The sequence below is a fragment of the Vicugna pacos genome, chromosome 15, assembly GCF_048564905.1.
Source record: "Vicugna pacos chromosome 15, VicPac4, whole genome shotgun sequence".
Lineage (NCBI taxonomy): Eukaryota > Metazoa > Chordata > Mammalia > Artiodactyla > Camelidae > Vicugna > Vicugna pacos.
The window spans coordinates 41463600-41477536 of record NC_133001.1 but is presented as its reverse complement, the minus strand read 5'-3'; the positions used below and the strand labels follow the sequence as shown (position 1 = coordinate 41477536).

The 13937-nt window shown below is 36.0% G+C and overlaps 1 protein-coding gene across 7 annotated transcripts in view; it reads left to right on the top strand.

Moving 5' to 3' along the window:
- Positions 1 to 768: 768 nt before the first annotated feature.
- The window catches only part of SPDYA (speedy/RINGO cell cycle regulator family member A), a 26755-nt gene continuing 13586 nt past the window's right edge, over positions 769 to 13937 (top strand). Inside the window, exons 1-7 of one of the 7 annotated variants that reach the window (XM_072937979.1) lie at positions 769 to 903; positions 2828 to 2896; positions 3596 to 3674; positions 4613 to 4865; positions 6904 to 6962; positions 8917 to 9002; positions 10903 to 11074. In XM_072937979.1, the coding sequence (XP_072794080.1) occupies positions 2868 to 2896; positions 3596 to 3674; positions 4613 to 4865; positions 6904 to 6962; positions 8917 to 9002; positions 10903 to 11074 (678 nt within the window). In that variant the 5' untranslated portion in view covers positions 769 to 903; positions 2828 to 2867. Of the gene's footprint in view, positions 904 to 974; positions 1074 to 2827; positions 2897 to 3592; positions 3675 to 4612; positions 4866 to 6903; positions 6963 to 8916; positions 9003 to 10902; positions 11075 to 13937 lie in introns of those variants that run through there. The other 6 variants (XM_072937977.1, XM_072937978.1, XM_072937980.1 and 3 more) reach the window with 6 other exon arrangements.

Here is a 13937-nt window from a genome sequence, read left to right as displayed (position 1 = left end):
AGTCATTTAAAAAATTACAAAGACTATATAGCAACATGAAAAAAAAAAGGCCATGATATTTTAACGGGAAAAACTTTTTAAGTGGAAGGGAAGAGGCAAGGATGTCACTGACAAAAACTAAAAAGCTGTAAGAATCCTTTTATTTATTCATTAAACATTAAGCACCTACTACATCCCAGGCACCAGGCCAAGGACTAGGATGCTGCCAAAAAGAAAAGAATTTAGAACAGTAGATTTAGCAGGATAGAATAGTATTACCCCTTCTCACAAAGAGCCACGATATTCACACCTATGTTTTTTAGTTTAAGTGGTCTCTCCCCCTGCTGATGTAATTATTTTAACGTAGCAGTGATTTATAATCGATGCTGCAAAGTTCACCTCTGATTTCTTGTTCCTTGCTATTGATGTCTCCATTTGCCGAGGACCCATCAGTGTCTGTGCCTGGTGCGGTGGGGCAGGGGAGTGCCAGCCCTGCAGGGCCTCTCCATCTCACTGGGGGGAAGATAAATGGCTGTAATCCAAGTCTGATTTTGGTAAGTGCCCAAGGGGAGGGGGTTACAATAGAAGGCAGAAGGAAGTGTGGGAGGGTCGCGGCGTTTTGCCAGGACCTTGCTAAAAGGGCAAGTTAGGGCCCGGTAACGGTAGAAGGTGGGCGGGTCGCGAAGGCTCCTAACGCAGCGGGCGTTGGGGGCGGGGAGGCGTGGCGCGCGCAGCCTCGAGTGGACCCCCGCCCCCAGCGGCGTGCTCTGCGCGCTGATTGGCCCGCGACGGCCCCGCTCCGAGTTGGCGGGAGGTCTCAGAGCCGTAGTGGAGCGACCTGCGAGCAACCGTCTGAGGCCCCGGGCATCTGGGGGAGGCTGTCCGCTGGCCCGGCGCCCGCTCACCAGCCTCAGGTTTTGGCAGGTACCCTCCGCTCGCGCCCCGGCTTTGGGCGACTCGCCGGCGACTCTCCAGTTTCGGTTGCGCCTCGTCCCTCCGTTCCCTCTGGCAGCCCACCCCGCCCCACTCCGTGTGTGAGAGGTGGCGGCGTCTCGCCCCCTTCCGCACACGCTTCCGCCCGTGAGTCCCCTCAGGTGCCGGCGCTGCGACGAGAACACGCCCTCCAGCTCCTTCGGCCGGGGCTGGGGAGCGTCGCGGGCCGCGGGCCGAGGGGCGGCGGCGCAGTAAAGAGAGGGAGGCGGCGGCAGCGGCGCCCCTTGGGTCGGGTTGGTCGGGGTCCGCCGGCACGTTGCTCTCCGGATCAGCAGGCTGTGCTCACCAGTAGGCGGGGAAGTGGGGGACAAAGGACGGGAGATGCGTCCCCGGTGCTCGACGTGGCCGCCCCTCCTCTGGCGCGGGCGAGGTCCTCCCCGGGGCCTCACCCCCGCCTGCTGAGGAGAAAGGCCTTTAGTAGAGAGCTCGCGCCTCCCCCAGCCCGCGGCCCACCCTCCTTTTTTCTGCTGGACTCCGGCTGGTGGTATTTTGAGTTCGGCCTTCCTCTTTCTACTCGTGTCCCATTAAGCACAACTTTTTTTCCCAGGAGCATGTGCACCAGAATCCTGAGACCTGAGCTACTGCATCTCAGGACAGTGTCCTCAGCCCATTTCTCAAAATTTACAGATCTCCTTTTCTTCTATTTCCAGTACGACTGGAGACCAACTGGCTTCGGGGGGGGGGGGGTCAAAACCTCTTGAAGTAATTTAACATTTGAAGATTGATAAACCCGTGTGCTATGTTAAAATTGAGATCCTGTCTACTTACTTTTTATTCTTCATCATAAGCACATTTAAAATACCTATGATCTCTGTTACCAATAAAATTTTAACATTTAAATTATATTTATGAGTTGAGGTGAAATTTAGTTATCTGTCGTATTAGAACTCTATTTTCCTGTAAAAAAGATGCAGTAACAGTAGTGCTATATGTTGAGTTTTTGCTCAGCATTCAGCGCTGTGTATTATCCATATAGTTCCTTTCCTCATCAACGCTACAAAATATGTGTTAACAGTGCTGACTCAGTGGTAGAGTGCATGCTTTGCATGCAGGAGGTCCTGAGTTCAATCCCCAGTACCTCCATTTAAACAGAGAAATAAATAACCTAATTACCTCCCCCTCCCAAAATTTTTAAATGCCTATAATAGGTAATTTAAAATGAATACGTACTGTGTACCAGATTCTAAAAAAAAAAAAAATACGTGCTTTTATTATCTCAATATCACAGGTGAGAAAAGGGAGGCTCCCAGAAGTTAAATAGCTTAGAATCACATAGATAGTGAGAATCTGGTCTTAATCCAGGTCTGTTCCACAGTATTTTAACATATATTCTCAGCTAGCTCTGTGCCTTCTGCCTTCAGTGGTGCTTAAGAATCCTGTCTTTAAAAAAAAAAAAAAATCTTCATTTGAATACTGATGTTTTCTTCATATATCTAAACGAAGAGCAAAAATAAAAATTACCTCAAGTTGGAATTTGACCAAGTGTATAGCATTGGTAGCTTCTCTCCTTTAGCTCCTTCTCCATAACTCTCTTACTAATGTTTATTAACATCAGTGAATTTCTTTTGGGGGAATTTCAGACATTTCTTTCTCTTTCTCAAATTTTATATGAAGTGGGATAGTGTAAAAGTTTACTGTGAACATGATATTTGTATTTTTGATTGATAGAAGTTTTGCATTCTGTTTCATGGTAATAAAACAACACTATTTTAAATTACTTAACAATGAGTAAAGCTTACATCCTGGGATATATGCTGCAATTACTCTATATTCTAGCACATCTGACCCCCCCTCCCCAAGTCTAGCCCTCACACCCCAATTTGAAAAGCATGACTATTTAGTTTTTTCCATCTAGATTGTAAGGCTGCTCTTGCCTCAGAAAAGAAAAGATCCAGATGAGGCCTCCAGCTATCTCCCAGTTGAGGTGGGTAGGAAATAGCAGAAAGTTCTTGCACATTTCCATTTTTTTTCCTATGGAGTTTGTAGCAACCCACCCCCAACTCCGTAACTGCCTACAATAGAATCCAAGGAAGAAAGAGGAGAGGAAAGGAGGGAAGCAAAACGGAGGAGAACAATTATGGACTTAATTGAATATAATTTATTCTCCCTAGTTCTTTCTAATCTAGCCCTTTACTGTCTAATATGGTCACCACTAGCCACATGTGGCTATTGAGCACTTCAAATGTGGCTAGTGCAATTAATGAATTGAATTTTTACTTTTAAATTAAATACTGAAGGAGTGTAAAATCTTTTTGCATTATACACTACTTCATTGTTTTGGTAAGACTACATTTCACTTTAACTGTTGGAAATTTTAGCATCTGAATTGAGATATACTATAAGTGTAAATACACACCTGATTTCAAAGCCTTAATATGAAAAAAGAATGTAAAATATCTCATTAACTTATATATTGATTACATGTTAAAATGATGTTTTGGATATACTAGGTTACATAAAATATATTACTCAAATTCACTTGCTTATTTGTACTTTTTAGATGTGGCTCTAGAAATGTAAAGTTACATCTTATTATTTGGGAAGCGGTGGCACACATTATATTGGACAGTGCTGTTTTCGTCCCACTATATCCAGTCTTATTTTCCATTCCTTCCTTCAGCAGGGAAGTTTCTGAGGGTCAGGAAGGAGAATCTGTACCTAACTCCTTGAACATCAAGGAAGGCATGGCTGCCGGGGTCGCTGTGAGTTATGGATTCAGAGGTTCTAATTAGGGTCTTAGAGTAGTTTCCTGCTTTGGCTATTCAACTCCGTTTTCGCTGACCCAGTAAATACTTTGACCATAAAACTAATACTGACTAGTAATCATGTGAACTAATCACCAAACATGGTAGTGATTGTACATATTGTTAAATATTGATGGATTAACTTTTTAAAAATTTTTATTAGATTATAACAGTTTACATTCATTTACACTGGTAATTACACTTAAATAGTATGGTTATACACTCACAACTTTAAAAATTAAAATGATTAAAAAATTAAAGTGATCAATTTATGAGAATCCCTCAATGCACATATGCCATGCATTTCTTCTCTAGAATCACTTTTAACTTTTCAATGAATAGCAATAAATGCTTGTGGAATCAGTGAGTTTTGTAACATATCAAGAAATTTACCGGTTAGGAAATATTTTTGTGTGTGTGAAATTGCTTTTTAATATAATACTTGATAATAATTTTAGTTCTGGAAATAGTTTGCCTTGTTCTATAAAAAATTTGAGGTGATGTCTTAGAATCATATGATAAAATTATGTCAATACACGCAGAATTTTTAAATTACCAGGAAAAAAGAATACCACAAATAGATTATAAACTCAGCATAGTTTCTATAATTAACTTTCAAATTTGGTTTTGAGTTCCCTAGTAGTCAAAGCAAAATGGTATACAGGATCTTATTATTTGGGAAGCGGTGGTATATCAGTTACCCAAAGGAAGCTTAGCTTTTCTTAGCACTAAATTCTAAAAGCAATTTCCTATGTGAGTCACTGTCACAAGTAACATTTTAGTAGCAAGTTTAGTAACATTTCATATGACTGCATCTGACAGTGTCATCCAATGAGTTGTTTTTATGTAGAAATGAACAAGAGTGTGGTAAATAACTATACATTTTATTTTTACAGGAATCGTGGGAAAACAGAATGAGGCATAATCAGCTGTGTTGTGAGACACCACCTACTGTCACTGTACATGTAAAATCAGGGTCAAATAGATCACATCAGGCTAAAAAACCCATTAATCTGAAGCGTCCTATTTTTAAAGATAGTTGGCCAACATCTGAAAAAAATGCATATAATAGCAACAAGTCTAAACGCCCCAAAGGACCCTGTCTAGTTATACAGCGTCAAGAAATGACTGCTTTCTTTAAATTATTTGGTAGGTTTAAAATATAGTAATAGTGGTAATTGTAAAGTACTTAAAATGAGAGAATGTAAGGACCTGTTTTATGGTTTTCATAATAATCAAAGAGGATGCTGTTATTTTCTATGTCAGATTTTCTATCTCCAACCAAATTTGCTTTTGTTTTACTTAGTCCTCCCCCCCCAATTCTGGGTTTTTGTTTATTTTGATTGCTTTTGGATTAGAAATAGACTCATCTAGCTTCTAGACTACTTAAATTCAAGTGTCAAATGTAAATTCTAGGCAATTCACTTTCATAGCATGAGTTTTGTTTGACCTAAAGTAAAATATATATAATGTCTTGGGTGAGCCAACCAACTGACCTGGTATCACTGCACAGGAAGGACTTCCCAAGACTTTCAGTGCTAAAACTGAGCAAACTGGGAAGGTTAGTCCACCTAGAAAAGTTTCAGTATTATATCTGGAGAATATTATTAAAAATTAACTATGCTTTATCATCATGCTAATATGGTGAAACTGAGTTTCAGCTTGTTCAGATCATGAAACAGTGTTGCTTTGCTGATAAGCTTCTTAAAAAATAGCCAAAAGAAATTTCTTTATAGTACTTCTACTGTCCAAGAAAGAGAAGGATTTTTTTTGAAATATGGAATAAGGTATACAGATTAGAATAAAAGGTAGGATAGATAGATTCTGGTAAATATCTGTGGGAATGAATCAAATCAAGTACTGTAGAGATTACAATGACAGATTCTGGTAACAGGCTTCCATGTTTATAGAGGAAAGCAAGTGCCTATGAGGAGAACTGGGGAAGAGTGTTTACCCTGCTGAGAGGACAGAAATCTTAAAAAAAAAAAAGGGGGGGGGCAAGCTGGTTAAAATTTAAAGAAAAGCAAAATAAGATGAGATAATAAGAAAAATATAAGCAATAAAAAAATAAGTAGAAAAAGTTGAACTCTGAAGATGTTCCCTGTCAAAATTTAGAATGCTGTTAATACAAGTTTGCCTCTCTCTTTATTAAGAGTAGAGCAAAAATATTACCCACAAACTTTTTTATTATTCATAACTGATCATGAGAAATAAGAGAAAATACCTGGCCCTACCATTTTAGGTAATTTAAGAAATAGAAGTAGAATTTACAAGGCAGAAATTAATTATTCTCAGAAAATAAATACTCATTCTTGGAACTTTCCGTATATTTGACTACACTGATGATATATCTAGGCTACAACAATATTAAGAAATTATGCTTTGTTACTTAAAATGAAGGAGGAAATGGAAAAAAAGTAGATTTTCTAAAATTATATTCTGATAGCTACACATGTATTTTGGGAGTATACATTTTAGCCTTTTAAAATTGAAATAAGTGTTTTTGACCTGCTTTTTGGATGTTGATCTTTTTTAACAGTATCTCTAATTGACCCTTTTATCATAATACTCAATTTTTCCAAAATTAAATATTAATTATAAATAACCGATGAATTATGAACCTTCTTTACATAGACATTTTCATGTGTATTTGGATAATAGATAATTGAACAGAGATAAGTAGGAGGAGAGAAAAAGAACTCAAAACTAAAAATGCCCCATACCTAGAAGGAGAAAGTAGTAGAAAAAGTAGAACATATTTAGATAACGAGTATTCATTAAGTCATTATTTCTTAAAGACTGGGTTATCTTTTATCAGATTCCATTTCCTCCTGTTAAAGATTGATTTGGGGAAGTAAGAAAGAGCTAAACGAGAGCTATCCAAGACGTATTTCTCAAAGAACTACTGGAATATTCAATAAATCAAACACTACCACCATTCCCCCTCCAGTCTGCACTATATATTAAGGCAAATCAGATGCAAAGCCAAAGAATAAAGCAATAGCTTTTTGTACAGTGCTTGTAATGGTAAACACACCAAAGAACTGAAAATTATACCTTAAACAACACTGGTCTAGGCATTTTTGTTTGATTTCTGAGCATCATTTATAATCTTATGTAAAAAATAATTTTTCAATAGGAAACATTCTGTTTTTGAAAGACAAGTCATAGCTATCTTTTGTTGTAGATGATGATTTAATTCAAGATTTCTTATGGATGGACTGCTGCTGTAAAATTGCAGACAAGGTAAATTTGGTTACAGTATCATCATTAACCAGCATTATTATGTTACTAGGCTGTCAGGACTTTAAAGACCCTTATAAGAATTTTCTGTCTTTTTAAGTTTATGTCATTGGGGTTTTTTTTGAGGGGGGGGGTAGTTAGGTTTATTTATTTATTTTAATGGAGGCACTAGGGATTGAGCCCAGGACCACGTGCATGCTAAGCCCATACTCTACTACCGAGCTATACCCTCCCCTCTGTCTTGTTAAGTTTAGAAAATGAACTAGCCTACATTTCTACTTCAGAGTGGAATCCTTACACATTAATTTTTGAAATTAGAATACAGCATAGATTCAATACCTTTTATCAGTCTATGGAGAAAAAATAGTCTGAGATTTATTCTACTAAGCCAGTCTGTTACCTAAGGCAGTCTGTTAACACATTTTGTAGGTAATTTAGATAAAACAATTCCCAATATTCTTACAAAGTAACATTAGTTTATCATGTTTTTTATTTAGGAATCAATATTTCCTAAAAGAACATATGAAACTAACTTGACATACTGAGGATTGTGATGTTTCTGTACTCTTTAGATTTAGCTGAACAGTTACAATTTCAGCTTTATAAATGTCATTTTAGACCAGTTAGTCATATCAGAAAATTCAGCATGACTTCATATCACATTTAAAATAATGTGCTAACCAATAAAAAAGAGAATGGACAGAACACTAGCTCAGGGTTAAATAACCCACTTAGTTAATATTGATGGACTCTTTTAAGCTTAAGAGAACCAAAATAAAATCAGTTTTTTTTAATTTTGAAATTTTAATTTTGGAAAATTTCAAACAATGCTACTTATAGTAGAGAGAATAGAACAAAGACCCTCCATGTGCTTATTATCCAGCTAAAATAATCATCCACTTATGGCCATTCTTATTTCCTCTAATCCGTCTCCCCAAAACTGGATTATTTTGAAGTATATCCCAGATATCCCAATATTTTATCCACAAATAGTTTAAGATGTAGCTCTAAACGATGAAATCTTTTAAATATCACAGTGTCACTAACACTTAAAAATTAACAGTAATGCTTTGGCTGTGATTGTGAAAAAAAATTAACAGTAATGCCTTCATATCAAATATCCAGTTCCTAAAGAGTTGTAGTTTTAAACTTTAGAATTTTTAGTGCATTATGGTAATTAGATTTGTTGGACAGCAGGAGGCAGTGCCTTTAACCCAGGAATACTGTATCAACATTATCTCAAGAGTCCTCTACTAAAAATTACCTTGAAAACTTGGAATCACCTTTGTGGCCAAACCTGTGAAGGTAGGATTAGGCATTTTATGAGAGGGAATCCAATACATCAGTATTATAACTTGATTTTAACTTAAACAGGCAGAACTTGGCAGGGGTCCTAGTATCAGGCTACACATGTATCTTCCTAATTATTATTTAAAATATTTTTCCCCATGAAAATAGAGCCATATTCTGATTTCTGTTTAGAAATTATTTTTAAAAGATTATTTTAAAAAGTGAATATGGATGTCTACAACTAACTCAAAAGTGTTGAAGGAAAATAATTTGCATATAGACATACATCAAGCCAATGTGGCAATGGAATAACGGTAAAATCTAGGTGAAGGATATATGGTTGATTATTCCTTTTATTATTATTTTAACTTCTCTGTAGGTTTGAACAGATAGAAAAAAATGGGTTGTGGTTCAAAATATATTGGCAATAATAAAATTTTGGAGTTCATTCTAGTTGTAATCTTAATCATGATAAATGATCCTAAACTGTTTCTTATTGTTTATATGGATTACATAAAGCCAAAAGTAAAGACTCAAATAAATAGGTAATTCTAGAGGAATGATAAATAATGCTTTATTGTTTTAGCTTATAAAGGTAAATATTTTAAAGCAGTTTTACTTATGAAAGTAAAACATTAATATTAACTTTTAACTTTTTTCCCTGTAGTATCTTTTGGCTATGACCTTTGTTTATTTCAAGAGAGCTAAATTCACTATAAGTGAGCATACCAGGATAAATTTCTTTATTGCTCTGTAAGTATGCTTTCTACGAAGTGATTTTTTGTGATATTTATAATATATGTGATACCTTATTTTAAATAGATGCTGTTTAAAACCTGATGTCTATCTTCGAATAGGCTTTCCTGTTTAAAAACGATATATTACATATATATTTTTTTTTACTTCAATAGGATATTTTCATGTTTTTTTCACTGACCTCACCTGCTGTATGCCTAATACCTATTTATTACTCCGTATTCCACTTGAGTTTGTATTGTACCTTTTACATTTTTCAGAGTGCTCCATAAAAATTATTCCAGATTCTCTTCTTTTGGACTTAGGGTTTTTTAAGAGCCAGAATATTCTCTTCGAAATTTCCAGTTGTTACATATTAAAAATCATTATCATTATCGTCCTTTTACATTGAACAGCTTGTGGAAAGTGCTCTATACATACTCATTGTGGATTTATGTCTGTAACAGGAGTAATTTATATCTGATACCTTTAGTATCCATTGACTGTTTTACTTAACACACTGAACTTTGACCAAGGAATAGAGTTTGTTTACCAATTCTTTCATTGACTTTATATAAGACAATTCACACTAGCTTGTGATCTGTTAAATGGTTTTAATGACATGGCTTTCCAATCTGTAGGTCAGAATTCTGCTAGAATCATTATAATTTAAGAATATCTATCTCAAAATAAAAAAGAATATCTACCTCAATCTCAAAACCTTTTCTACCCAGTACCTGAATGTAATGCTGCAGTTTGGAATATATGCATGTATTTTTAGGTACTTAATTAGGGAACTACATATGAAAATATTTAAGTTGAATACTGCAACAACTGTTAGCACTGAAGAATAACTTTTTATTCAAAATCTGTTTAATCAGAATCAAAGAGTGATTCAAGAAATAGGACTAGAAGAAACTGATCTCTGCACATATTCAGGAGACACATTTCCCCCATGCATAGGAAAAAATGAACTCAGTATAAAATTTGGTGATTGCTAAATTGAGGGGATATAATAGTATTAGCTAATATTGAGCAATATGTGCAAGGTACCACAAAGCTGTTTTCTGTAAACTCATTTAATCTTCCCTATGAGATACAATTTTGAATTATCTCCATTTTACAAATAGGGAAATTGAGACTTAGGAATCTTAAGTACTTTCCAAGATCACAAGTCATATTGCTGTCTTCAATTCACAAATCTTTTCTTCTCCATTAATCTCACTCTGTATTTTTCATTATACACATAGGCTTTATCTCGAGGTACACTTTCAATGTGTCTATTTTTTTGAACATCTGGAATAATTATAACTGTTTTAATAATAATAACTGTCTGTTACTTCTACCCTGTGTGTCAGTTTTATTTAATTGATAATTCTTATTACTGTGTTTTTCTGCTTTTGTGCATGCCTGATCCCCCTCAGGTATTTGAATGTGGGGAAAGACCACCAGAAAAGATTAGAGGGAACAGTGCCTAACATTTACCCAGGGCTGGAAATAGTGCCTGTTTCCACTAGCCAGACTGAAAAAACTTACAGTTCACACTGAGTAATTCAAGTACTGAGTAGAGTACTTAGGAATGTCTTGCCTTAGTAAGGAGTAATTAGCCCCAGACTGAACATCGCTGCGGATCCACCTAACAGATCATGAAAGTGGGACCTGAAAGGATCAGATTGTTTCCAAATAACTGCATTCTAGGACAAAGCTCAAGATTTATAGGGAATCAAAAATATCCAGAACTCAACGAAGTAAAATTCACTGAATCTCTATTTTGAGCTACATTTTTAAAATTATGAGTAAGGTTGAACATCTTTTATGTGTTTAAGAAGCAGTTTGGTTTTTTGTGTGTGTATGTGCATGAACTGTCTATTCCTGTCTTTATCCATTTCTTCTTTGAGTTGTTGGTCTTCTTTGTTAGGTATCTGGCTAATACAGTTGAAGAAGATGAAGAAGAAGCCAAATATGAAATTTTTCCATGGGCTTTAGGGATAAACTGGAGAAAATTGTTCCCTGATTTCTTAAAGTTAAGGGACCAACTCTGGGATAGAATTGACTATAGGGCTATTGTAAGCAGGCGATGCTGTGAGGAGGTAAGATTTTAAAATACTTTATATATGTAATCTGTCTTCTATTTATGTAGTTTTTCTTGTCTTGTTTTTTAATGTGCTTCTAATGGTTCATATTTTGTATGTGAAGGGTAAACCATTAACCTTGATGGTTACCACGAATACAATCTGTGTATTACAGTGTTGATGTTTTAATTTTATACCATAATAATTAAAAATTATCATTTCTCTTTTTCAAAGCAGCCTACTTCTGTACTAGTTTTATTTTAGTGTGTTTCTTTTGTCTAAAAGATCACCAGTATATTGGGAAAGAAAAGTGTGCACATTCTAAAATACTTTATGGTAATAACACTGGAGCATAATAATGTTCATTTAAGTATATGAAATTTCAAGTTCCCAAAGTTGAAATGTGAATTGTATGGTATAAAATTTAAATAAGTTTAAAAACTGTACCTCTTTTTACATAGAATACATAAAGTAAGTTTTCTTGATGCCAGATTCTATTAATATAAAGCAAAAAGATACTAAAAATTAAAAGATCAGTTACTTTATCAAATGTTCTGGTTTTCAATAAAGAAGGCTAATGTTTTAAACTAAAAAATTTTGGAGTAGAATATTAATTGGAAGTCAGTGATAACTGTAAGCCAGTACTAGTTCAGAAAAGTTTGGTAAATGTGGGCTAGATAATGCTGTAATTAAATGAAGTCATATCCAGTTAAATGACTACAGGCCAAAGGAGCCAATGAATGGTTTAGTGTCAAACCTGAAGCAGGAATTTAGAACTGTCACAAAACTTTGCCTAGAACTAATCTTGTTAGCTATATTTATTAATGAGATGAAGATATAGCAATTATGCATATTTGTGGATTAAGTTAGGATTGTTGAATGTTGGAGGGAATGCAAGGATTCAGAAATAACTTAGGAGACTGTACAGCAGGTCAAGTCTTTACAAGATTATGTTCAATAGAAAAATGTGAGAAGTTGGGTGTGAATGACCCCCTACACCACCACCACCAAATTAATGGATCTTCGTTAAAGGATTTAAATGACTCATTCCAATTACAGGGCATTGAAAAAGCCCTGTACTGTTATTTATTGTTACTACCTCCGCAGGTCAGGAGTGGGTAATTTGCACACCTGTTGCCATCCTTGATGTGACAGTGGGCCTTATTTGAATGCTGATTTTTTTCAAAGTAAATGTTTCTAGCCCCATGGAACACTCAGCTAAGAGCATGGAGAGGGCACCAGGGGCAAGAGGCCAGGAAAGGCAGTGCTCATCATGGTAGACTGCCCACTCACTCCTAAGATACAACAACTAGCATTTTAACTACAACAACTTGAAGTTACTCTGTTGGAGCTGGAATCACCTCAGTTGCTGGTACCAGACTGTCTTAAGAAACAGAGAATTATGTGCCTTAATGGCATATGTGTAAAAGACTACAAAGTTTTAAACACCTAGAAACTCTATTGTGTAATAGGATTCACAGAAAAGTTTAGTTTCTCAAGGCTTCAACACTAAGAACTAACAGATCTCTCCCCTTATTCCAGATCTGCATATCTAATTTCCTATTTATATTTCATTGTCTAGTAGATACTTCAGACTTAACATACTGGAAATTGAGTTTCTGATTCCCCCACGTAGACTTCCACACTTCCTCCTCCTGCAATCTTCCACATGTTAATAAATGGTAACTTTATCATTCTAGTTGTTCAGGCAAAAAAAAAAAAACTGTCACCTAGACTTTTTATTTCACATCTATACCTTAAATATCCAGCATCCTACCATTTCTCACCACCCCCACCACTAAACCCTACTTTGATTGTCATTTCTTGTCTCAACTATTACAATAACTTTCCAGATAGTCTCCTTTACAATCTTTCTCCCCTATAGTCTAGATACAGTAGCCAAAGTAAATCTTTTAGAAAGTCAAATCATGTCTCTACTCAGAAGCCTCCAGAGACTTCCCATCTCACATAGGGTAAAAGACAAAGTTCTTATAGCTCTGCATGGTAGGCCAGCTCTCCTCCCTTATCTCTTTGAATTCATCTGCCATCCTTGCTCACTCCACTCCAGCCACTCTGGCCTTGCTATTCCTCAGACGCACCAAGAACACTCCCATCTCAGGGTCTTTGCACTTGTCAATCCTATTATCTGGAATGCTTTCCCCCCAGTTACTACTAGTATGCTTCAGTTCCTCACTTCATACAGGACTCTGCTTAATCACCTCCTCAGAGAAACCTTTTCCTACCACCCTATATTGAGTAGAGTCTACCTCAAAGGAATAAAAATTGAAGAGTTTAGAAATAAGCCCTCACGTTTATGTTCATTTGGCTTTTGACAAGGGTGCCAAGAAAATCAATGGGGAAAGAATATTCTTTTCAGCAAATGGTGCTGGAAAAATTGGATGTCCAAGAGAATGCACTTGGAATACTCCTTCGTATTGTATATAAAAACTAACTCAAAATGCATCAAATATCTAGGTTTAAGAGCTAAAAACCTTAAAAGATTCTTAAAACAGAGGTGCATCTTCATGACCTTGGATTAGGTTTCTTAGATTTAATACCAGAAACAAAAGTGATAAAAGAAAATATAGATGAAATGGACATCATCAAAATTTAAAACTTTTGTTCTTCAAAGGACGCCGTTAAGAAAGTGAAGAGACAGCCCACAAACTAGGAGAAAATTTTGATATCATCTATCCTATAAGGAACTTATGTCTACAATATATAAAGAGCTCTTATAACCCAGCCTAAAAAGACAACCCAATATTTTAAAGGGCAAAGGATCTGAATAGGTATTTCTCAAAAAAAGCTATGCAAATGTGCAAAAAAGCACATGAAAACATGCTCAGCATCATTAGCCATCAGAAGAATGTAAAATCAAAGC